Below are 26,316 nucleotides of genomic sequence, written 5' to 3'. Positions count from 1 at the left end.
TAAAGATTTTCCATACTTTGGATCAAACATTGATAAGAATGGAGACTACAGTAAAAAAATCAGAAGAAGACTAGAAATGGGAAGGGCAGCCATGAAAGAACTAGACAAGATCCTAAAGTGTAAATATGTATAACTGAGTACTAAAGTTAGAATTGTCCAAGCCTTTGTATTATTCATCACCATATAGATGTGAGAACTGGACAGTAAATAAAGATGACAAAGAGAAATTCAGCTCATTTGAAATGTGGTACTGAAGAAGAGTGCTGAAGATACAGCGGTCAACCAAAAAGACAAACAAATGTGTCCTTGAACAGATCAAGTCTGAACTCTCCTTGGAAGCCAAAATGACAAAACTGAGGCTGTTGTGCTTTGACCATATCATGAGAAGGTATGACTCACTAGAAAAGACAATAATGCTAGGAAAGGTAGAAGGTAGTAGAAAGAGAGGAAGATTACATACTGGATGGGTAGATTTAGTAAGGGAGGTCATGGGCCTAAGCAGATCAGTGAAGGATAGGAGGTTTTCAAGATGTCTCATCCAAAGGATCACCATGAGTTGGAGATGACTCAAAGACAGTTCACAACAACAAGGTGGTCACATGATTACTGCTTATTGGTGAGAGGTGAAGTACCTGTGGCCATCCAGATGTTACAGCAGTTTGTATCCTATAAACCCCACAATCCATGGCCATTGCCACTGTTGGCAGAGGCTGATGGGAACTGGAGACCAATCCTTATCCTTGCTACAGCCAAACATGCACAATTGGCATTATTTATTCTAACAGAATCTCAGCTGGGAACAAAGCAAATGATTTAAGTATCTAGGATTTAATGCAGAATTCAGATATAAATCACATTTATAGAATAAAACATAAAATGACTGTCTCTCTTTCTCACCCCCCACCTCAGTATAACAACAAATATAAAATTGTTGTCACTTAAACGTAAATCATTTTTATGGCTATGATATAAATTTATGGGATATGTTTACATCTAGCTCTGTCAAACAGCCATGCAGGAGACAGGTAACTGTTTGTATCTACAGGAAGACAGGTGAGCAAAAAAAGCAAGTGTCCAAAAACCAAGCTGGAGATGAAAAAGCTGGGGATATTTCTCATGAACCTCATCATGTAGACTATTTTGATCAATGTGAGATTATCAACAAGCCCTATCAAAATCATGATCCCATAAAAATTATTATGTATGTGCATTCATAATAAAAGAAGTCCGTAACCAACTAAGAGAGACTTGCATGATTCTTAAAAAGCCAAATACAACAAAAACATTTTACAGGGATTTGAGCAAATTTGTAAAAACCGTATTTAGTCAGGCAGTGGTGAAATTGTCCAGCAGGTGGCTGACATTCTCCAAAAACCAAACAGCAGTTTTCTACTCATTGAAGCAAGCCACCTAGATGGTGTGAAGCCGGGAGAGAGCTGACACTTCAAAGATCCTGCCTCTAGGAATTGTGTGTTTAAAAGAGCTGCTCCTTACCTTTGTGGTAAACACAGCCTTCATGTTCAGGACCTGCAAAGACTGGGAAAGATTAGCAACTAGCAATAGGTCTTGCAAAATGGAATCTACAGGTTTCAACAGTGAAATCTCACCAGAGTGTCGACACTAAAATTTGGGCAGGTTTTTTTTCCCTCACAGACTTTGGCTTTGGTCTTTTGCAAACCGGAGAAGTACTCATTCAGGGGGTTAGCAAACATGTCAAAGATCAAACTTGTGGAATTGAAATGGTGTTAATATTTCCTTCTTTGAATGGATTGCATTTATTATGTGTGTGTTTCCTTTTATGGTAAATCACACGCCTCATATTCCACTTCTACCGATAACTACCAAGGAGGAAGTAAATCAGCTCCAAATAATTTATGTGAACTGTTTGGGGTTTTTAAAATCAAGCAACTATTTTTTAGGAAGTCAGCTCCTGGCAATGGCTTCTGAGGAGTGCATTTTGCTAGATGTGGAATTGGATGACTTTATTCTCTGCAACATCTCTGCCACTCAACAGGCTAATTTCTCTCTGCTGGGTGAGGACTTCTTTTACTATAAATTTCTATATGCAATTCCAACTATTTATGGAATCATCATTTTGATAGGTCTTGTTGGCAATATCACACTGATCAAAATCTTCTGTTCTGTGAAGTCCATGAGAAATGTTCCCAATTTGTTCATCTCCAGCTTGGCATTTGGAGACTTGCTTCTTTTGCTCACCTGTGTTCCTGTGGATGCCAGCAGGTACCTGTCTGCTGAATGGCTCTTTGGTCGGGTTGGATGTAAACTTATTCCTTTCATACAGCTCACTTCAGTGGGGGTGTCTGTCTTCACACTCATGGCTCTCTCTGCAGACAGGTAAGCTTCTTTCTGAAAGTCATCTTGAAGTACAGGATAATCTATTACAGACCTGGGGCTTTTCATAGATCTCATTTGTTTTGCGAGTATATTTAAAGTTCATTCTTTTTTTAAAAAAAAAGACTCTCTGGCTGCATCCGCACTGCAGGAATAATCCAGTTTGACGACATCACTTTCACTGTCATGGCTAAATATCTCACAAAACTACAGATTCCAAAATTCCATAGCATTGAGTGATGTCAACCTGGATTATTTCTGCAGTAAGGATGCAGCCTCTGTCTCATAAATTAACAATAAGGAGTCAAAATCAACCATGCTCAAAATCAGCATCTAAAGTTACAAGTGAGACCAGATAAAAGAGCTACTTTCTCCAAGGTGAACAGGTGTCATAATCTTCAATTTCCAGTGCTTTTTTGCCTTTACCCATTTCCAGAGTGCAGTCCTATGCATAACTTCTCATTGAGTTCAGAAAGATTTAGTTCTAGATTATATGTTGATCTTAGTTCTTGATTTTCCATACATTAAAATTAAAAGTATGTTATAATAGAATCATAGAATCATAGAATTGGAAGAGACCACATGGGCTATCCAGTTTAATGCCTGTCATGCATCAAAGCACTCCTTACAGATGGTCATCCAACCACTGCTTAAAAACCTCCAAAGAAGGAGGTTATAAGTAGTGGAAGGTACCCATGAGTGAGTGAACAAATGCTGACAAAACTTTAGAGGCAGATTTGCACAGATCACATTTCTATGGTTTACAAGGTTCTTGTAAAAGAACTCCGCTGTGCATGAACAGAAATAACTGACTCACATACAGTCAACTAATTCATTTTTCTTTCTGCCTTCTTCATATAGATGGCAGACAAATGAGCTAATTAGATACAACAGTTATCTCTCATGAATGAATCTATTTCTCATTGAAGCTCCTATAGTAGTGTGACATCCCTATCATCAATTTACTAAAGATTAAGAAGCTACAATTCATTTGTACAATCAAGAAATGGGATTATGAGATTATGGCATATTTTTATACAAAAGTAAACTGAATGCCTTTTTTTAGCTTGTTTTGCTTAGTAAGTAGATATGCTCGATTATGACTGCTACAGGTATACAATAGCAACGGTGCTCTAGTTGCCTGCATGCATGGATAGAGAATTGACTCAGGCTATGAAAACACTCATATTACCATAAATAAAAATACTGTACTATTTTAGCCACATTCTCTAAAACAAGGCCCATACATATAAATTCTATTGGCATACCATGGGAAGGAAAGAGAAGAAGTGATGAAGGTGTTCACATGGTGGTGTCATAGAGCCATTTATATATGACACAGAATGAATTGGGAACATCCCAAGCCAGTGCAGATGGAAGGTGGTGCATCTTATTTTTAAATGATCTTCCATAATTAAAAACAAGTCTTTCCTATGTGAAGAAAGCTAAGAGTTCAACAACTCAGAACTATACTGTTTCCCAGTAGTCCCTCTCCCAGGTTACAAACTTTTGCCTTGTTCACCACTTAGTTTTCAACTGGTTAAGCTTTTCACCATAAAAATATGTTGACATGCATGTTGAATTCTGTAACATATATATTGAATCCTGTCCCCGATGTATGCATTGAATTTTGTATATGACATACCCTTGCTGCTGTGGATGATGTGATGTCCACCTAACCACCTGTAGATGACTGGAGCTGCCAGCATGCACAGTGATACCAGTCACTCTTCCTACTCTCAACAGGTAATCAATATTGAGTCTGTGACATGGACCATCTGTTGAGCAGTGGACACACAGCATGGGATCAATATTGTGAAGTTGTAAACATGTCAAGAAGCTTGCCTTTTCAGCAAATACCAGCCTGATTACTTCCTGCTTCTCAACTGTATCAATGACTGTTAATTCTAAAGCTGCTTTTAAGGTCTCACTTGTAAAGCTGCTGATCACTCAGTGATTGTGTCACTAGACAGTCCACCTGTCTAAGCAGCAGAGATGGGGAACTACAGACAATGGTTATAGACCAAAGAGGGCTCTATACTTGGGTGGCTAGGTGCTTCACAATGGTTTGTGTATGAATGTGTCCACATGTACTTTTCTAAGCTATCTTATACAGGATGTGTTAGCTTTGTTTCTTAGACAATGAAAGTGAACTATGTGCACTATCTTGGCCTCTTTGGAGGAAAGACACCACATAAATCTAGCAAATGATGGTAAGTTAATAGCAGGAGCCATTAAAACTTTCCCCTCCAAATAAAGAATCTATTTCCCATGTGTTTGTGGCCAATCAGTGTTGAGTGAGAACAGGGACTGCTCACAATAACTGTAAAGGTATGTGGTCCAAGCACTTGGAAATTTCCTTCCTGCTGATTGGTTTTGAATAGGGCCCATTGTATTCTGTGCCTGTAGTAAGATATGATTGATTTGCAGAAACGTACATCCTGTGCTGCCTGCCATGTGTTTCAATACAGCACTTGACTTCATAGCATCCATGTTTGCAGTTTATATTTCTTTGCCTGCCTTGCCCATCCCCATTCAGAGACATTGTACAAACTCCTGAATTAGCTTCCAAGTGAGAGTAGCTGGTTTAAAACACAAGAGAGCCATCACAAACAGGATGTTGATCCAACACCAAAGAAATGCTATTTGGGATGCTGTTGATCCAAGCTGTGGGGGGAATAAATATTCAAATATAAGAAATAAGAAATAGTCATACGATAAAGATGAACTGGTTGTTTGGAATGCCTACAAATGATTCAGAGTTTTGTCAGAATCAAGCAAGTACAAGAAATAGAATTTGAAATGATGGCCTGTTACAGACAGGCCAAAGTTTCTTATAATGTGCTCATGAACATTGGTTCCAGTGCTAATGCTCAGCCTTCACCACCACACCTGAAGGCAACAAGCTATACATTTCAGTTGCTATACTGAAGTAAAAAAAAAAAAAGTGGGTTTTCCAACTTCTTAAATCCTTTAGTCCATGGGATGCACACTTCCTTTAAAATGCTAATATGTAGCCTTGAAGCTCTCCCAGATCCCCAGACGCACAATAAAAATGAGCTACTTTGGGGTGTCCTTTTCACCTGAATCAGCAGCAAATGGGGTGATTTACCAAAGAAAAACAAAACAAAACAAAATGGCCAAAAATTGGCCAAAAGGCAACCATGAGTGATGTGACATCTCTTCTGGCATGCCAAAATCCAATGGTGCAGCCTGCTGGAGATTGCAAGAGGAGAATGGCCATCATCCCCTCCTGTCCCTGCACTAGCATGAGATGGCAGACCCCAATAACTAAAACTGGCAGGACAGCAGGAAACCGCAGTGCATGGGAATGACAGCTCTTAGTTTGCTTGTCTTACTGCTTTTTTTTCCTTCCAAAATATTCTGGAATGGCCTCTACCAATAATTTTTGGTACTGTAGAAAGTGACCTTTATGTATTTGTGTCAAGGAGGATGGTGACCCATGACCACACTTCAAATCATGATGCAATCCTTTACTGGTATCAAGAGAACCTCCTGTCCTGTGTGGTCATCCAGATGCTGTTCGATTGTAACCTCTATCAGACCTAGGAGGCATACACACCATAGAAATAATGCACTTTAAGTGTTGTCATTCCATCCTAAGGAATCCTAGGATATATGGTTTGACAAAGCCTTTATCCTTCTCTGCCAAAGAGTACTGGTGTCTCATAAAAATATAAATCCAGGATTCTGTAGGATGGAGCCATGGCAGTTAAAGTGGTGTCAAACTGCATTATTTTTATGGTGTACATGCACCCCCAGTCAACAAGGTGAATGGTGAGAGATCCTGAGAGATGATTCCCAACAACATCTGAAACAAGACTTAGAAAATCAGTTACCAGAAGAATAAGATGTAGGTCTGTGCATCTAACATCTCTTTTTCTCCTCTACATATGAAGTGAATAGTTAACTGGCTCATATTGGATTCTCTTGGGTCCTGCACTGCTTCATTTGGACTCCATGCAGTGCTGTCATTAACTAAGCCAAGCATGGTTAATGTGTGGTCCAAACCTTGATAGTTACTTTCAAGTAGAATGAAGCAATCCATTCCTGAGGAGGAGTAAGATGATGCATCTACCACTGCACAGCTATGATTGCCTTCATATTTGTAGCCTGTCCTTTCAATGAAGTGTTCAGAGTTGTTCAAAGTGGAGAAATGCACAACGACACTTGCATGTCTGCACTATGTGAGCCTGCAAGAGGTAGCAGTAGAAGTAGTGACTGGATGTTAGGGTTTCCTAGTACATTTTCTCTTTGTCTTGTCTGTTTTGTTGCTTCCTCACCTACAAACTGATGTTTTCAGACTTCTCTCCCCCACACAAATCTTCTTTGCCATATCTTTTTCATGTAGCCAGTGGTAGCAGTCTCCTTTTCTCTCTCCTAGACAGGAGTTTACCCAAGTAAATTTTCACTTCATGAAAGATGGTCTTTTGTTGATAACTCCAAACATCGCTTCCTATATTAGAGCAATAAGCATATCATCTATTTATTTCTCTGTCGTTGTTGTGTGTCTTCATTTCTGATTTATGATGACCCTAAGGTTTTCTGAGGCTGAGAATATACCAGTGGGTTTCCATGGCCAAGCAGGGATTCAAACCCTGGTCCAAGGCTCAAACCACTACACCACATTGACTTGTACTCAAAATGGGATCCCATCTTTCCTCACAATGGCCCTGTGAGGTTGCTTTGAAAAAGAGATGATCATTTGCCCAAAGTCAGCCAGTGAACATTATGCCGGAATGGGGATTAGAACCTAATGAAAGCTTACAGTTGATCCACTGCACCAGACTGGCTCAGTTTTTAGAGTACAGAACAGACATTGTTAAGACAGTAACATCCAACTTCAGATTTGAAGCCAGTTGACTTCCACTCATCCACCCCACAGAAAACATGGCTCTCACCTGTTGGTACTAATTCCAGGAAAAAGAAGTACTAAGCTTGTGACAGAGATAAAAAGAAAAGCCAAGTCTAAACGATGTTTCACATATTACATAAGGGTTTTTCATGGAGGAATTCTACACATGAAATTACATGTATCTTATTTGTTGCTGATCTTGTAGTCTCATTCTTGTTTCGCTACAGTGGATCCTTGTTATACGCTGGGGTTTGGTTCCAAGATCCCCCGTGTATAACAAAATCCGTGTATGCTCAAGTCCCATTAAGTATAATGACATAGCAAAATGGCGTCCCTAATAAAAAATGGAACATCAAGGTAAATTTATACTTTTTTGGAACATTTTCAAACCATGTATGCTTAAATCCGTGTATAAAAAAATCCGTGTATAAGAAGGGCCGACTGTATATGATAGTGGGCTGGTTTCCCTGCTTTGTTTTCTATCCAATTACAAATGTGAAAATAGCAAGGTTTTTCTTTTTTATGTATGACTGGGTGCTGTGTGAAAAAATGCATATCAAGTAAATCAATGGCAGTTATGTCATTTAGGAAAATCATCCCTTTCAAGAGAAAGACTTCAAATAGTCAGTATATATTGCAATAACCTATTGACAGGTTGAATAAAAACACACCCAGTTGCTGAATATTATGCTTCTTTAGGCGCACGTGAAATGATATTTGTATGATTGTACAAATACATTATTTGTAGCCAGAAATAAGAAATAGGAACAGTGGGAATGTTTTTCTAGATGTGTGGGCATCTGTCAGTTGCAGGGTGTTCTGCTTAATTATTATTATAATGGTTTTATTTATTTATATCCTGCCTTTCTCCTAATAATAGGACTCAAGGCAGCTTGCTATGTATGTATAAATATTACGGATTAAAATCTATACAAAAACTTCCATAAAAGTAATTTCAAAGAGAAACAATTTATGAAGTTAAAAACATTAAGGCCTGTTACAGACTGCCAAAATAAAGCTGCTTCGGGTCTCTTTGGAGGTATGCTGTTTAAATGATGCATGCATTCTAAGAATCCAGAAGCTGCACCAAAGCTGTACTCCAGTGCTTAGGAATGGAATGTGGCTTTGGCGTGACCTCTGGACTCTTAGGACCCATGCATAATTTAAATAGCATACCTCCAAAGAGACCCGAAGCAGCTTTTTCTGGCAGTCTGTAACAGGCCTAAAAGATTATATCCACACAATAAAAGAGCACAGCACAGAAATAAAAGCCATCAGTTTCTAAAAGCCTGGCAGCATAAGAATGCTTTAGCCTTCTGGTGTAAGGAGAACAAGAACAAAGCCATCCTGGCATCCCTAGGGAGCAAATTCCAAAGTCTGGTAGTAACCACCCAGAAGGCCCTCTCCCTCTCCCATGAGGAATGAACCTGAAAAGGTGATGTGATAGAGAGAAGGTCCTCTCCAAAAGATCTTAGAAGCTCTAATGGACTCATAAAGAGAGATGTTTCAGATACATACTGTTCCACCAGGATGTGCAAGATACACTTTTTAACATGCCATTGACACCAATGATGTCTATGTTGGAATGTTGAAGCCAAATCTTGCATGTTATAAAGGGTCATGTATGCATAAATGTCCATGAAATTGGGGCTAGCTTTATTATTAGCAAGAGTAAGACATCTGTCTTGGACAACAAGATAGTTGTTGTGAGGAGGGTAATAGACAGAGCTGTTGCCTGTCCTGTGCCCCTAAACTATCCTGCTGCCCTCACATGAAATAAAAGACACTGTCCCAAATCTAAATTCAAGGTACAAAAGTAGGATGTAACTGCTGCCAATTAGTTTCTGGGCTAGGTAAAAAGTGTTGGTTATTCCCTTTAAAGCCCTACAAGGCTTGGGTCTAGGTTACCTACAGGATCACCTTCTCCCTAATAATAATAATAATAATAATAATAATAATAATAATAATAATAATAATAATAAATTATTATATCCCGCCTCTCTGTGCAACACAACTGGGGTGGTTTACACATTAAAACAATACAATCTCATCCCAGAATCCCACCCAACCCTAAAATACAATTAAACAGTACATAGCTTAAAATATATAATGTGCCCTCCACTTATGCGGGGATCCGTTCCGGAGCCCTCTGCATAAGGGGAAATTAGCATATGCTGAAGCCCCATAGGAACTAATGGGGCTCGCACCTTTGGTGTGCGGTGGTGCAGCAGCACACGCGAACCATAGGCACACACACCATTAGTTCTTCGGGGGCATGTGATGGGCTCTTCCAGCATGGCTTTCAGCGTATGCTGAAAGCCGAGTATGGCACACCCACGTAAAATACGGGGGCGCTATACCTTAAAATATTAAAGAAATAAACATAATAAAAACAAATCAAACAGTGACTGTAGCAGAGTTCGGGGGCATAATAGGTTCGAATTTTGGGTGGCCGGTTATCTATTCAGGAAAGGCCTGCTGGAAAAGATCCGTCTTAGCAGTTTTCTGAAAGCTGTTTAAGGTGGTAATGTGATGGATTTTCTATGGCAGACTGTTCCATAATCTGGGAGCGGTTGCCAAAAAGGTCCTCTCGGTGGTTGCAGACAGTGTAGTTTTTATAGGTTGCAACAAATTCCTCCCAGAGGACCTGAGGGTGCAGGGTGGATTATACGGAAGGAGGCAGTCCTGAAGATAGGTTGGACCCAAGCCATTTAGGGCTTTAAAGGTCATAATCAATACCTTGTACTGCACCTGGAAGCTGATAGGTAGCCAGTGGAGTGATTTTAAAACAGGTGTTATATGGTCACTTCTGGCTGTGCCAGACACCAACCTGGTTGCCATGTTCTGCACTAATTGAAGCTTCCAAATTAAGCACAAGGAAAACCCCATGTAGAGTGCATTGCAGAAATCGAGAAGTAAGGTTACCAGTGCATGTACCACAGTTTCTAGGTCCCTAACTTCCAGGAAAGGACATAGCTGGTCTATCAGTTGAAGCTGATAACAGGCGCCCCTGACCGTTGCATTCACCTGATTCGTCTGTTCACCTATGCTAATAAGGGATACTGGAAGCAGCTTATGTTTGCAATTTTTTGTGGGTTCTTTGGTCTATGTGGCCATGTTCTAGAATATTTTATTTGTGGCATTTTGTCTGCATCTGTGACTGGCATCTTCAGAGAATTGTGTGATGGAGGACCTTACTGAATGGGGTTAAAACCCTGGTTTACCTTTCCTGAATTCAGTTTTAATTCGGGAGGCAGCTAGGTGTTCTCACAAAAAAATTGCCACCAAATAGCCATCCAGGTCTGTCCCGGATGCAGCCCGGGTCCTCTAAGCCTCTTTGGTGGCCATTTTTAGAAGTCGGAAACTTCTGACTTCTAAAAAGGGCCACCAAAGTAGCTTACAGGACCCAGGATGCATCCAGGAAGGACCCGGACAGTGGTTCGGTGGCAATTTCTTTGCGATAACAACCGTTTGCCTCCCAAATCAGGACTGAATTCAGGAAAGGTAGGCTGGGATTTTAACCCCATGCTATAGGGTCTACCTGTTATCTTTGTTTTTCCTGCTTCATTGTCTTCCAATGCCCAAATGTTTCCCATTCCATTAGAATCACCCTTATCTGAAAGGCTTAGGACCAGAAGTGTTTTGGAGTTTGGATTTGTTTGGATGTTGGAATATTTGCATATACATGATGAGATATTTTAGAGATGGAAGCCAAGTCGAAACATGAAATTCATTTGTATTTCATATACATCTTATATACATAGCCTGAAGATAATTTTGTATGTAATATTTTAAATAATTCTGTAATTCATGTAATTCTGTACATGAAACAAAGTTTGTATACACTGCATACACTCCAAAACACACTGAAGAAATAATCCAGTTTGGAACCACTTTAACTGTCCTGGCTCAATCCTAGGGAATTGTGGGAATTATGGGAACTGTAGTTTTGTGAGACATGTAGCCTTCTCTGTTGGAGAACACTGGTGCCATAAAAAACCACAATTCCAGGATTCCCTAGCACAGCCAGGACTGTTAAAGTAGTCTCAAGTTGGTTTATTTCTGCAGTGTGTTTTGGACCCATCTCATTCACCCATGTGGACACTTTGGGATTTTGGATTTCCAGATAAGGGATACTCACACTGTTAAAAAAACCCTAACCTTTTTGACTTTTTGAAATGTGTCTCTTGAAACATCTGCAAATGCCACCTCTCTTACTTTGTTTAAAGCAACCATTTCATGAAGTAGTGCAGCCTGTTCATCAGTGCTTACATCTGTGGCTGGTGATGTGGCAAACAACTGTGCATGCAAATGAAACAGATACATAATGATTCCATGTTTATCACTGATTCCATTCCCCCCCCCTTCCTATATTGCCTCTGTGTCACATTTTAAGACCAGCCTCTATTACTCTGTAAACCATCACGTACACACAGGAATTTAAATAAATAAATAGTTAGAGATACTGGAAGGTGTATGTTTTCCCAGCTCTGCTCCATTCCTTAAAGATTATCCCATGTCATAACAGAAGGGCTGAGGGTACACTAAACGCCAAGGGTCTGTACAGTCACAACAAAGGAGCCTTACTCAAGTTACAAAAAGCACTTTTCCATTCACTGGGATATTTTTGTAAGAGGCATCTGTCAAGAAGACATTTTCCCCCAGTTGTGCAAATATTTGTAGCACTCTCCTGTTCTAGGAAACATTTGAAATATTATGTTTATAACAGCTTCCCTAGAACTGTTTTTCCTAGGACTGGGTTTTTGCCTTTTCAGGTAAATAGTAACCTGGGGAAAAATACACATTTGTTTCTGTATCAATTTTGCATCTGTAGGCCTTATTGGTCTATGACTAATACCACAAACTATAGAGGTAGTGTAGTTTCAGTGCTGGACTAGGACTCTGGAGGCCAGGGCTCAGTTCCCACTCAGCCATGAACCCCACTCAGTGACCTTGGACAAGTCACATTCTCTCAGCCTCAGGGGAAGGCCATGGCAAACCTCCTCTAAACAAATCTTGTCAAGAAAAAGCCATGATCAATTCACCTTAGGGTCACCTTAAGTCAGAAATGATTTAAAGGCACACAAGAACAACAAACCATAAATTATAGCATCTTTCAGCATGTCTTTCACCTTTTGTCCATAAACACCACAGTTTGGAGTTTTTCCTTTCTACCTTACCAAAAGCCCATTTTGTAAAATGTTTATATTTGTACAATTTGTTAGTTTACGAGGAAATTAGATATCCATTTGATTGAAACCAAATCATACCATATCTTAGGGACTGGCATCTGAATATTTTAAAAGAGCAGGAAGGAGTCTGTGAACTGGATATTAATTGTTGTGATACCATAAGATTGTCCATTTTGACAGACCAATTATTTAGGAGTCTTATGGAGAACAATTGCTGTGCTTATTAGCTCACATAGCTGGGTCTGAAATTGAATTAATCATTATGGAACGCATGCTGTTGAGAGCAGGCACCTCGCCAAATGAGGCTCCTTCTGTGAGGTAATTATTTTCAACAGTACTCCTATGTGGAGAGTGACGCATCCCTGCCCATAGTTCTCCTATCTTTGTAAATGTGTATTTACACACAAACACACACATGCATTGACAAAGAATGCAATTCATAATTCAAGTGCATGTCCTCAAAGTACAAAATCCTTACTTCTGGCTCTAGCCTAGTCTTTTTTGAAATTTCTCTCCAGATATTCTGTTGCTCCATAGAGGAAAATACTACTGTATATGAGAAGTTGTATTTATCATGTCACAATTTCTAACTTCCTTAGAAATATTCTGAGGCTTGCACAGGCAGAGGACCAATGCAAAATAAATAAATAAATAAATAAAGCCAGGAGGAAGCAATGTGAACAATGCCATTTTAAAAAGACTTTTTTCTTTGCTGTAACTGCACCCACCAATGATTCTTCTCTAAATCATTGTTTTTCTTCTTTATGGTGTGGCCGTGTGGGGGGAAGGAGGCAGTCATTCTTATACAGTGAGCAATGGGGCAGCAGCACATCTTGGAAAAGGACAGCTGAATTTATATCTCTAAAATGATCTTTCCAATAAATGTCACTGAGGCAGCAGTGGAAAAGATACAGGGTCACATTTGTGCAGAGGTAATAACCCATAAACTATATATCTGAAATCCCCAGGCAGTGTTGAAAGCACAACTATAATTAGAAGATTTTTGTCCTTTGTATAATTGCTTAGATCATTTCAAAAATGCTGTTACAATCCAAGGTTAGTAAAAACTCAGGATAGATGGCAGGAAACCATCTGTTCTTCTTCTGAGACTTAAGAGAATATTTGGATGTAGCCATTTCTATCTAGACATGATGATAAACTCAGGACTTCCTGAATTAGTGGAACAGTAACAAATAAGAGTTGGATCTGGAGTCAGTCTTTCCTTCCAGTGGAAGAAGTTCTGCCAGACCTAGTCCACTCAATTTGCAGTTGTCCATTTGTCTTCTAGTTAAAAATGTCCACTGATAACAGACTTTTTATTTAATTAATCATCTGTCTTTTAATTTAACCTATTACAGTGTGGTGTCTGTCTTATAATTCACAAATTTATACAATTATAATCCTGACTCCCTGTTCCATGTATACAAAATGGCCTGGGCAATGCTCCTAGATTTCTCTGTAATTTCCTCCAGGACAGACTAATATGGCTTGTCAAACAGATGCCCCACACTATGAACTGCTATTGACAAAGGCTATGAAAATGCCTCTAAAAGGATTTATGTAGCTGTGCCCTTATTTTAATAGATTTAGCTAGTTTTTGATTTGGTACATTATGTATTTCAGAATGGGACTTTGACCATAAAATTAAGAACTGTTACCTAGATGAATTCAGTTTTAATCCCACCTTTAAAAATGTGTTCATGTTCAACAAGACTATTGTATGAAGCAGGATAATAGCACCTTTGGTTGGGCCATTTTTCTCCTGTTGTTCTCCCATGGGAAGCTATTTTGAAAGTATTTATTTTTATTCATGCAAAAAAATTCATTAATGACCTCTTTACTTGCTACTATTCTGCTAGGGGTTCCAATGCAAAAGTTGAATTCTGCTTTAACGCCAATTTTGGGTGGCCAGTGGACAAATATGCTGTGGATGTGCCTTTGTGATTGGGCAGAGAAAGAAGGGCTAAAAACTTCAATTGGAGTTCAAGCTCAAAACCTTTTAAAGTTTCTTTTTCCTATGGGGGAAAAAAATCCATTGGCAAATAACCACTTTGCTCTCGCCTTAACTAGAGTTTGTCAAATCTAGAAGCTAAGGAGGGAAAACTTAGTTCACTGCCCCTCACTCTGCCTCCTTTTCCAACTGAGTAACCCGGTTCCCGAATCTCTCTCAGACAGACAGAGAGACAGACAGAAACACACCTGTAAATGTAAGCAGAATAGAAACTTACAGTAACAACAGCATTTATTTTATTATTCTGCCTGTTCCTGACTGAGCAGACTTGATTAATTGCTGGCAGATTAATCATTAGTTTTTCAGGCTTTAATTTGCCAGTGATTAATCAAATCTATCCTGAATGAGGAAGTCTGACCCTAAAAAAAAAAGGGGGGGACCTTTTGAAACCTAAAACTGTTTTAAATTTATATTTAGGGGGAAGGTGTGTCTCAGTGTATATGTGTCATACTAGGGAAAGGGACTGGTGGGTAATGCCGAATGCTGTGTGCGATAAAGTTTTAGCAGGAATGAAGGCTGCGATGCTGGAAAGATTACAAAGGTGCAGTGAGGAAGAGAACAGGCCTGGCAGCACAGTGCTTTTGGAAACAAGGCAATTTTAGCAGGACGAGAGCCTAGTGCAATAATGCCTTCAGTATGTTTTGTTTTGTGTGTGCATGAGAGAAAGAAAATAGGAGGCTTTATGTATGACCTTTCAAAGTGACAACAAATTATAAGAAGCACTTGGGTGCTTTGGAATATCCCCCCAAAATCCTGAACTTCTCTGTTTCCCACCTTTTACCCTTTTTAGTCTTTCTACTGCCTACTTAAGCTTTCCTCCTGTTCTTTGTTCTTTCTTGATCTAATTGTCTAATCTCCTCTAATGTCACTAAAGAGAAATAACAGAAAAGGATAACATCCCTTCTGCCTCATAACCCTTCAGCTGCTCTGAAATCACAGAAAGCATGGATAGCTTTCGGCAAAGCAATGGAATGCCAAGGGATCATTTAAAGATTTAAATAATTCCTCACCAACTTGGGTAAATTTAAAATAACATAATGGATACCCCAATACACAGTAGGTTTTCAAATGAATTGGTTCATTCATTAGCACTGGACTTAAAGTTTCAGCAGTTCTATGGAAACAGATGAAGCTAGCTGTTTTTAGGGCCACAAAACTGTCACTCATCAAACAGACAAGTAAATGCAGAAATGGCTGAATATTCATTTCTGCTTTTTCATGGGGTACTTCATGTAGAACCAGTGTGTTGGGAACTGTGGTATTTGTGGCTGTAGTTCTCATTATATATAGATATGGATATATATGTGTGTGTGTGTGCGTGCACGCGCGCGCATGCAAATGACATTTCAGTTGTCATGGACTATTTTCTGGCAATTCCCAGCATTAGCTGCAAAAATTTATTCCCACTCAAGTGGGTGTCTTTTTAATTTCACTATCATACTGAGATTTTTAAAATGTACATCCTTCTCACCTTTCTCTTTAAAAATGTTTTAGATTGTATTATATTGTATCAGCATATCAGTGAAATTGCACTTTTGCAGTACACTACATGTTGCACAGATTTAGGCCTATGTCCTCTTTGATTGAATCTATCCATCTGGTGTGTGGTCTTCCTCTCTTTCAGCTGCCCTCTCTTTCCAAGCATTATAATCTTTTCTAGTGAGTCATGTCTTCTCATTATGTGGGCAAAGTATGACAACCTCAATTTAGTCATCTTGGCATCCAGAGAAAGTTCAGATCTGATTTGCTCTTGTACAGTGGTACCTCGGGATACGAAATACCCAGGTTACGAAATTTTCGGGATACGAAAAAATCCCATAGGGAATCATTGTTCCGGGTTACGAATGTTTTTTCGGGTTACGAAAAAACTTTTGGTGCTTTTTTCGGCTTTTTCGCACGGAATCGCGGCTTTTCCCCATTAGCGCCTATGGCAATTCGGCTTACGAAGGCTTTTCGGGTTACGAAAGCGGCCGCGTTACGAATTAATTTCGTAACCCGAGGCACCACTGTACTCATTTGTCTTTTTAGCCATCCACAGTATCCTCAGCACACCTCTTCAGCACCATATTTCAAATGGGTGGAATTTCATTTTATCAGCTTTCTTTACCATCCAATCTTTGCAACCATACATAACGATACATACAATGGCATGAACAGTCCTTACTTTGGGGTTCATTTGCATATCTTTGCACTGTAGGTTCTTGCCCAGTTATTTCATAGATGACCTTCCCAGCCCTAGTCTTCTCCTGACTTCTTGACTACAGTTTCCATCTGATGAATGATGGATCCAAGATATGGTATACACCACTATAACACTTTTAAAAAATAATAGTGTCTAAATCATCTCAGCCATCTCCAGACTAAACATATCCAGCTCCCTATGTTGTTCCTCATAAGACCATTGGTCATCATACCCTTCTGTGAACATGTCAGTTTGTTAACACAGTATTCCAGATGAGAGATACTAATGAAAGCATAATAGACTGGCACTAATACTTCCTTCAATCAGGATTCTATATTTCTATTAATGTAGCCTAGATTTGTATAGCCTTTATTGGCTGCTGCTTCACAAGTCAGATGGGGAATCCTTGACAGTGCTCCTTCATAAAACAGAGTGCATCTAACTGGGTGAATGGTGTCTTTGTGTTGGTTTACCACCGATGCTACATAGGTAGGATTCTGCTGCCTGCGACCATGATTAAGAGGGAGATATCTATTCTGTAAAAACCAAAATACAAGGATTAAAAAAATTGATCATGCCTAAAAACTCATATAAAATTAACTAAAAGGTTAAAACAAATACAAGTAAAAGTTAAATAAAAACAAATTATGTAAAACAAACTACAGTCCACAACAATTTGAAACAGAGTGGGGAGGAAGAAAGGGAGGGATTGCTGTAAGTGTTTAAATGAACTCATCACCGTGGCATGAAACCCTGTTTTGCATGATAAACTGATCTCTCAATCGAGCAGCTTTCGCAATAAATTTTGCTACACAGAGCACTAGATGTAAATTCTCACCGGAAAGGAAATAGCACAATTTGACAGTAAGATCCCAATAGGTCAATCTAACCAAAAATGGTTGTAAAAGGTGGGCTCTCTTGTTATCATATAAGCAACAGTCAAACAGGATGTGTGTAATGTCGACAGCAGGAGCACCACAAATGCATGTGCTTTCTTGATAAGGTATTTTTTGGAACCATCCTGTTCTTACCATTGAGTTTAATTGCTCAGATCTAGTTCTGGTGAAGGCTCTGTGTTGGGTGTAACCTAAGATATTTTTCTAGGCCAAATACAGTTTTATTTTTAGCTAACCAATTTAAGAATTTGCAACCAGCCAACGATGCTATGTCTGATTGTGCACTGATATCCCAGATCCTTTGTTTTAAAGATTCCTGGATTGTGTGCCCAGCTGAAAGAAAACAGGTGGGTGAAAAACCTAATTGGAACAAAATTAGGGATAGTTGACTAACCCAAGAATTATAATGCCCAATAGCTAGTTGTTCTTCTATGCAGAGTGTAAAAACCAGATATGTATAAAGTGAAGGTGTGTGCAGTTAACATCTGCCAAATCTTTTTCTGCCACAATAAGCATTAAGCAATACAAAGTATGATCTAAATCGCCTTACCTCACCCCCATATTTGATACTTGATAAATATTTGATAAATATGAACAAATATCAATTCTAATAGCCAAATTAGATTCAGCATTGTTGGCATTCATACAATTCATGGACACATTTAAAAATATATAGTAGCAGCTGTGACCAGCCCAAGTGTAAAGCAAAACTGCAGAACACAGAGTTCAACAAACATCTTCTGTGGTGTGAACAAAAATGCATACCCTAAAGCTGCTATTTGCAGCTCTCATTGGCATCAGTGAAGGCTTACCTTTTGGTGTAAATATGTGTCAGGAGGGAAGTAATTTTCTTCTAGACTATGCCAGGGTATGTATGTATGTATGTATAAATAAATAAATAAATAAATGTCATTTTTAAAATGTACACAAATTGAGTTTATATTGTTAATTTCAGCTCTAGATTGGTCTTAAATTCCAACTTTTGCAGAGTACAGTGTTCCTCAAGGGGAGTTTAGTACTTTTTAGAGTGGCCAGAAACCAGGTCATGAAGACAAAATATTGGTAATCTTTACTAGATTCTCACAGCTAAACTGCATTGTATTTTAAATAACTACTCTGATATTTCTCATTACTTTCTTTTTTTATACTCAGGTAAGTGCATATGGTTCTAATATTGATAGGAACCATCAGAAATAGTTGGAAGATTTCTAAAGCTTTTCCGCCATCTGGTTTTATTTCCAAATCCCTCCTCTGTATGAGGGCTTTTTAAAAAAAAATGACAAAAATTTGATTTGAAATGGCATGTCATGTATTTAACATTGTGCCTTGTTTAGCCTTGCAGTACAGGGGGAGTGGACAAGAAGAAGAGTGAGACACCACTTTGATGACCAAACATTTCTTTCATACAAGGAAGGCAATGATCAAAATGACTATGTCCTAATGAATTAATCTGTATGATCAATAACAGAGTTGTTTCTCTTGTTCTTAGGTACAAAGCCATAGTGAGACCAATGGACATCCAAGCTTCCCATGCACTATTGAAGATTTGCTTGAAAGCTGCCCTGATCTGGATTTTTTCCATGCTGCTTGCTGTTCCTGAAGCTGTGTTTTCAGACTTGCGTCCTTTCTATGACAAAGGCACTAATAAAACATTCATCAGCTGCACACCTTATCCACTTACCAATGAGCTGCACCCCAAAATTCAATCAATGGCTTCCTTTCTTATCTTTTACGTTATTCCCCTATCTGTGATTTCAGTATATTATTATTTCATTGCCAAAAATCTCATCCGGAGTGCCTACAACCTACCAGTAGAAGGGAATCTGCATGTTAGGAAACAGGTATGACTTACTTTATTTGCAAAATAAAATAAAATAATTGCACAATGTTGATGTGGGAAGAGCAGAACTGGAAAATGGTATATTGCATGGAGTGCTTCCATTTCCAGGTGGACAGCCTTCAGTGGTACAAGTCAAAAGACTTTTGGGATGTGAGGTAGCTAATCCTTATGCCATTGCAGCTCAACCCCAGCAATTATGTCAAGTAAGTGTGGGGTAATGGTTTTCATATTGAACTACAACTCTGGAGACCAGGGTTCAATTCCTGATTGGCTATGAAAGCAACTGGATGGTCTTGGGCAAGTCACATGCTCTCAGTCTCAGGGGAAGGCAACAGCAAACCTCCTCTAAACAAATCTTGCCAAGAAAAGCCCATGATGGGAGCCTTTAGGTTGCCATAAATTGGAAACAACTTGAATGCACACAGCAAAAAACATACACAAGGAGTCTCAAAAGGATCCTATGGTTTCCTGCAACTGTAGTTCAGCTTTAGGGAGAAGAAGGATTGAGCATTAAATCAAGATATCTATTAATGAGAAAGAACCCGCAAGCAAAGAGAGGCTGCTTTTGCCTGCATCCACTCAGAAGGGCATGTTTCTGCCCCATCCTTTCTTAACCATATGCTAAAATTAATTGAGTGCAAGCTACTTTTGTATTGCAACAACTGAAGTAAACTGAGGACAAAGGGAGAAAGTGAGAGGGGAAGAGAGAAACAGGGGCATTTTAAAAGCAGCTGAAAAAGCATGATGACAAACTGTCCCAGCCAGATATAGATGGATGGTGGATATGCTATGATTCCACTTTAACTATTATGGCAACATCCTGGGGTTTGTGGTTTAGGGAGTGGATGAGAATTCTAAATACCCCTCCCTAAACTGCATGGGATAGAACCATAGCAGTTAAAGTGGAATCATATTGTTATAATGGTGTAGTATGAACAGGCTCCTGGGAATAAATTGCTCCCATGGTAAAAGTAGAATCCAGGTGGTGGGAGTACACACACACCAGCTATGATTCCAGTGATCCTTGTATACCTGCACAGCTGTACACCTGCATCACTCTGTCACCAGCATTTTGTGGGTGGGGACAGAGGCAACCTTGGATCTGCTGGATAAAAGGCCCTCCACTCCCTCTGAAAAGCCCCAGGGATGGGTCCAGACTAAGGAGGAGTGGAAGCCTTTTGGAGAAGCTTCCAAGATAAAAGAAAAGAGAAGAAAACACACACACCTCATCTCCCCCTGTGGATTGCATGAGCCAGCAGGAGTTTGGAAGCAGCCAATCCACTAATTTCTCCCCCTGCTCCCCCTGCCCACGCACAATACTTCAGATGCTGCATATAAATAAATCTAATAGCTAAATAAATATGTTGCTGATACTTTTCTGAATTTATCATAAAAGAAATCAGAAGGGTGAAATAACAGCTTCACACTGAAAAAACTATTGGGCATTTCCCAAAGTACTTTACGCCCCCCCCCAACTGTAATAAATAGCTTTCTCTTGCTTGCTTGCCTTGAAATATATCACATCTAACAAAAATAAAAGATTTTTTTACCAATCAGGATGATACTTGTTACCCTGCAGCCTTATCACTTCAGATATTTATACACTGCCTATAGTCGGATTGATTCTGATATTTATACACTGCCTACACTATCAGAGGCAAGCTCTGCTGATGCTTTCATTGTGCTGCCTTCTGGCTTTAGAGTGCGGCTAATACAGGTGGTGGCAGGGTCAGTATTAAATGAAGAGGCTGCTTCTTTAAGTTTATGTAGTTTCCTCTCAGAGAAAACTCTGTCACAGAGATTATTTTTAATTAGCTCTTGAAGAAACTCTGTTGCCAGCAGGTTCATACCAAACACGTTTCTTCTTCTGGTCAGCTCCATACATGATTCAAAGTGACAGTGGTATACTGAAATGGCTTTAACAGTACTTTGCTTGTTTCTTTCATGGTGGACCTGTAGCTTTTTGAGAAACTAAACTCATTATTGATTGATTCTTCTATGAGTATCTATCTGACCACCAATCCATTTTTCTGTACATAGCTGCTTGCTACACCTAAGTCATGCCACCAGCATTGAGAGCCATGGGCTGCATGTGCCCTTCTGGGGGTTAAAATAATTTGGGGAGGATTCCCCCCAAAAAAGTTCTCTTACTTCTATGTTTTTTTAAAGCATCTCCTGGTCCTAAAATGGCCAGGGGTACAAAAATATAATGAAAAGTCCTCCTCAACCTTTATTTGAGGGTATTTGGGAGCAATTTTTTTTTTGAATTTTTTGGGGGGATGCAGCAGGGGGGTGCAGCCCTCCTGGGGGGGGGTAATGTGTCCCTACATAGGTTCCAACATTTGCCTGCTCCTTCCATAATCTGTTATGGAGAACAAGTGGCCCTCCACATGCTGTTGCAATACACCTTCCGCTAGTCCTAGCTAGCATACAAAGACATAGCCATGCTAGCCTGGATCAGTATGCAATGGGATGTTGTAGTACATTTGGGGCTAACTGAGATAAAGACAGTGGTAGCAAACCGAGTGCATCTGATGAACTAGATTTAAGTCTATGAAAACTTAAGATGCCAGAGTCTTTCTTTCAACTGAGCCTTTTCTCACAAGATTAGAAAAGTGGAATTAAAGCATGATAGGAGCATCTGTGGCCATACCTTATCACATGGCACTGTATCTGTCCAGTAGTCCAGTGGTCTGTTGTCCATCTGTTGCTGAGATACTCCTTCTCATTAACAGGCAAACCTCATCAATGCCTCCAAATTGCCATGTTGTGCTATTGTGCTAAAAATAAAAATAAATCCAAACTGAAAGGCATGATGGGAAGGGCATAGGGCAAGGAGGTGGAGTTATGGAGGCTGGTATGAGAAAGGCAGAGGTCAGAACAGAAGCAGTAGCATGGCAATTTGGAAAAGCTAGGTGATAATGTATGTCCCCATTTGCATTTCCTACTTAGACTAACAGTCCTTTGTCTCAAAGATACTACAAGATCCCTTAGCATAGCCAACAATAGGAATGATGGGGTTATAGTTCAACAGCATCTGGAGGGCCACATCTTGTCCCCTCCTTGAGACAAAATAAATTGGAGGATGGAGATGAGCAAGGACGTTTATCTGAGATGGGTCTGGAAAAAGCACAAAGGCAGGGAGAAGAGGGGCAAAAAAGAAGAGAAGGAAGAAAAGTGGCTGTTTGACCCAATCCTCACTTCAGAATATTATTAAATAGTCCATGATACAGTTATCTATGGACTGGGAGTGGAAGTGTGCTTTGAACACAGTCATTCTGACAAACTGCTAGGTCAGGAATAGGAATCATATGGCCATCCAGATGTTATTGGACTGCAGTGCCCTATATTCTCATTGTTTCTGGGGCCAGAATATAAGAAAGTATCTGCAGTGATTTGGATAAGGCTCACAAGTATAAATCCAAAGGTACATCTATCATCCACCCATGATGGACGCCATGGGGTTGATTTGCTTCTTGTCCTTTTTCTCATGTTGTATCCTCTTGCTCTTTTCTAGATGTGAAGGTGATGACAAAGTAGATAGGAGAAGTATGTGATCTGTTCCATAGGTCAATGGCTTGGCATTCAGATTTTTTAAAAAAGTAACTAGAAGTTTTTGTTTTTGTTAATTTTAAGAAATGAGAAAGTACCTAATAACTACTTTGTGAGGAGGCTTGAAACTATAACTGTAATGAATTACCTTTTTAAAAGTAAGATACCAAGTTTTGCTGCTGTCCCAACACTTTCATTGGTACAATTATCAGGTTAATAACTACTTTGGGGAATTAGAATTATACATATAACTAATTACCTTTAAAGTAACGTTCCCAACTCTGCCCCCATACTTCCATTGCATAATTTCCAAGTTACCAGTACTGGAACAGGACTAGTATCATGAACCAGGTTGCCTTTGGTTTGAAATGAACTGTTATTTGTAGTTGTTTAGCTTCTTATCTATAGATAGGTACATAGCCCGGACTGGCTCATTATTTTCTCACTGTAGTTTGGAATTGACAGAAACTTTCACAGAGTTGCACACAATTCAGTGGATTCTGAAGCTACAGTCCTGTGCAGTTTTATATGGGAGTAAGTTTCATACAGCTCTATCTTTATCAGTAAACACAGTTTAGGACTGGGTCCTAAATGTATTTGAAAGGGATCTCTCTCAAAGGAAAATATTTTCTTTCAAATATAATATAAAATAAAGCACCAATATATTTTCAAAGAATGGCAAATTCCATGCAAAAAGACCTATATTTTCTTTAGGTGAATTGAAAGTAAAATTAGCTTCCCTTATTACATGCAGTGCAATTAACATAAAATCCCCTTTGCTCTTTTCAGATGGAATCCCGAAAACGCCTAGCCAAGACTGTCCTGGTTTTTGTTTGTATCTTTGCTGTCTGTTGGCTTCCAAACCACATCATCTACTTATATCGGTCATACCATTACTCTGAGGTGGACACATCTGTCCTGCACTTTATCACCTCCCTCTGTGCTCGAATCCTGGCATTTGCTAACTCTTGCATCAACCCTTTTGCACTCTACCTGCTCAGCAAGAGTTTTCGTAAACAGTTCAATCATCAGTTGAGATGTTGCAAGGCCCCAGCTCTCATTCGGTCCCAGAGCATGGGCAGAAGCACGACACGGATGGCATCCCTCAAGAGTACCAACCAGTCAATGGTCACATTCAGTTTTATCAATGGCAACCACCTCTGCCACGAGGGTACAGTATAGGATGCATCAGATGTTAGAAGGAGTCGTGCTCATCCATTGCTACCTGCCTGCTGGTTGCTCTAGCAAGTATTGAAGGTAATGCAGAAAGAGACTTCTCAGCAAGTGAACACAGGATGGACTCAGAGCAAGGTTGCGATTTATACAAACCTCCAGATGTTGTTGGACTGCCAGTATTCCTCACCATTGGTTATAATGGCTGGGAATGCTGGATACTTCGGTCCCAAAACATCAGGAGGGCTGCATGATGCCCACCCCTGATGTAGTACATGTAAGCACGCTACTGAGCAAGGTTTAATGTGGCCTTGAAAAGCTACCCACACCCGCACTTTCTTTTTAGGGACTTGTATTATAATATGCCAAACCATTTTAATTCCCATTGCTTAGAAGTATGTGCTAAAGGTATTACAGCCTTTAATAGAGCATAGGTCATGCTGGCTGGAGAGAGTCTGGGATCTATAGTCCAAACAAATAGCATTTCCCAAGCTCTTCAACTTTGGGTGGCCACAGTCAGAGAAATGTAAAGGAATTATGGCTCAACAGTCTTTTTGATATGTAGAGCTTTGGCAAATGTGTCTGGCCTGGTATCTCCCATTGGGAAGCAGCATTAAAAAAAGAGAACAGTGATTCTCTACCAGTAAAGTGAATGGAAGAGAGAATATTGGCAGGTATAGATTGTTCTTTAAGATACGTGAGTTCTCTTTTTAATGTGGCCATCCAGCTCCCCTAGAATCCAATGTGGAGTCAGCTCTCCTGCCATCCATCTTAGGGACCCTCCCTCTTAAAGACCCCCTTCCAGTACTGCATGGAAAAGATGCTGATATCCCCTTTCTGAAGTGGGAAATCCCTGTACAAATTGGAAAAGGCTAGTGGACAAGGTACACTTGAGGCATGTCCACACTACACAGTTATAGTGATTTGATATCACTTTACCTGTCACATCTCTATCACTTTATCTGTCAGACCTCTATCTCTTTACCAGTCACATCAAAGGAATCCTGGGATTTAGTAGTATCATGAAGGACTTAGAACCGGGGAGCTTTAATGCTATACTTCAGGGGAGCAGAGTATCTGAGTATCTCACAAACTTCAAGATTCCACAGGATGGACAGAGATAGTTACTGTAACGTGGCTATAATTGTGCAGTGGAAATATACTGTTGCATTTGTGTGGGCCTCCAAATATTGTTGAAGTTCAGTTCCCAGAAGCTCCAGGCAGCATAGCTAACAACACATAATGCTGGAAATTCGACAACATCTGAACAACCACATGATTTTCACAGTGGTTGTTGAGAGCCAATGTGGTGTTGTGGATTGAAGCTTGTGCTAGGATTCTGGGAGACCAGGGTCTGTATCCCCATTTGGTCATGGAAACCCACTGGGTGACCTTGAGCAAGTCACATGCCCTTAGTGTCAGAGAAAGGCAATGACAAACCCCCTTTGAACAAATCTTGCCAAGAAAGCCATGAGATATGGTCACCAAACATCACAAATGACTTGGAGGCACACAACAACAAAAAACAAAGATCAGCTAAGTATGGCTAGAGAGTATGGTCACTGGCAGAGTTTGGTTGGTGTGCTTTTCTTATCCTTGGATAAGATCCTGAATTCTTATCAAGTCCACATATGTCTATCTGTCTCTCTCTCTCTCTCTCTCTCTCTCTCTCTGTTCATTTGTTTGGCTTCAAGTCATTTCAGGTTTATGGCGACCTTAAGGCCCTGTCACAGAGTTAGGCTGACAGTCTGACTCATCCAAGGCCTCTCAGTGGCCAAATAGTGAACTGAACCCTGGTCTCCAGAATCATAGGAAAATTAGGGGATTAAAAAGGTATTTTTTCCAGGAAAGTCACACAATTGCAGCAAAGATTTTCAGACAATGTAGCAATCTAAGAGGATTAAGAGGAACCAGGAATGCTCCAGCAACAAACCATTCATGGCATTCCCCCATGAATGGTTTGTTGCTGCAGCATTCCTGGGCCCATTCCCATTTACTTGAAAATCCATTTCCTGGGACCGATTCTTGAAACCGGTTTTGAAAAAATGTGGTTCCCACTGTTCTTGTGCCGGTTTCCAGAATAGGTTTAGTTGCGTGAAGGAAGCTTGATGGCTTGGCCCGACTCTGACCTCTTCTGGCCCCCAAATCCCCAGCCCAGCCTCCTTACCAGCTTCTTTGGCCACTGACTGGGTTCCCTGGGCTTTTTAAAAAATTTCCTGTGGCCAGGGAGGCTGGAAGGAGG

At 39.8% G+C, this 26,316-nt stretch overlaps 1 protein-coding gene across 1 annotated transcript; it reads left to right on the top strand.

The window, feature by feature from the left end:
* Positions 1–1,921: 1,921 nt before the first annotated feature.
* Positions 1,922–24,083, top strand: GRPR (gastrin releasing peptide receptor). The gene is made up of 3 exons (XM_042460779.1): positions 1,922–2,355; positions 18,999–19,350; positions 23,691–24,083. Exons 1-3 carry the CDS (start codon positions 1,937–1,939, stop codon positions 24,081–24,083), a joined length of 1,164 nt encoding a protein of 387 aa, XP_042316713.1. The 5' UTR covers positions 1,922–1,936.
* The last annotated feature ends 2,233 nt before the right edge of the window (positions 24,084–26,316 follow it).

Source organism: Sceloporus undulatus, chromosome 3 (genome assembly GCF_019175285.1).
Source record: "Sceloporus undulatus isolate JIND9_A2432 ecotype Alabama chromosome 3, SceUnd_v1.1, whole genome shotgun sequence".
Lineage (NCBI taxonomy): Eukaryota > Metazoa > Chordata > Lepidosauria > Squamata > Phrynosomatidae > Sceloporus > Sceloporus undulatus.
Note: the sequence above shows the minus strand (reverse complement) of the source record. Positions and strands in the feature narration are given on the sequence as shown.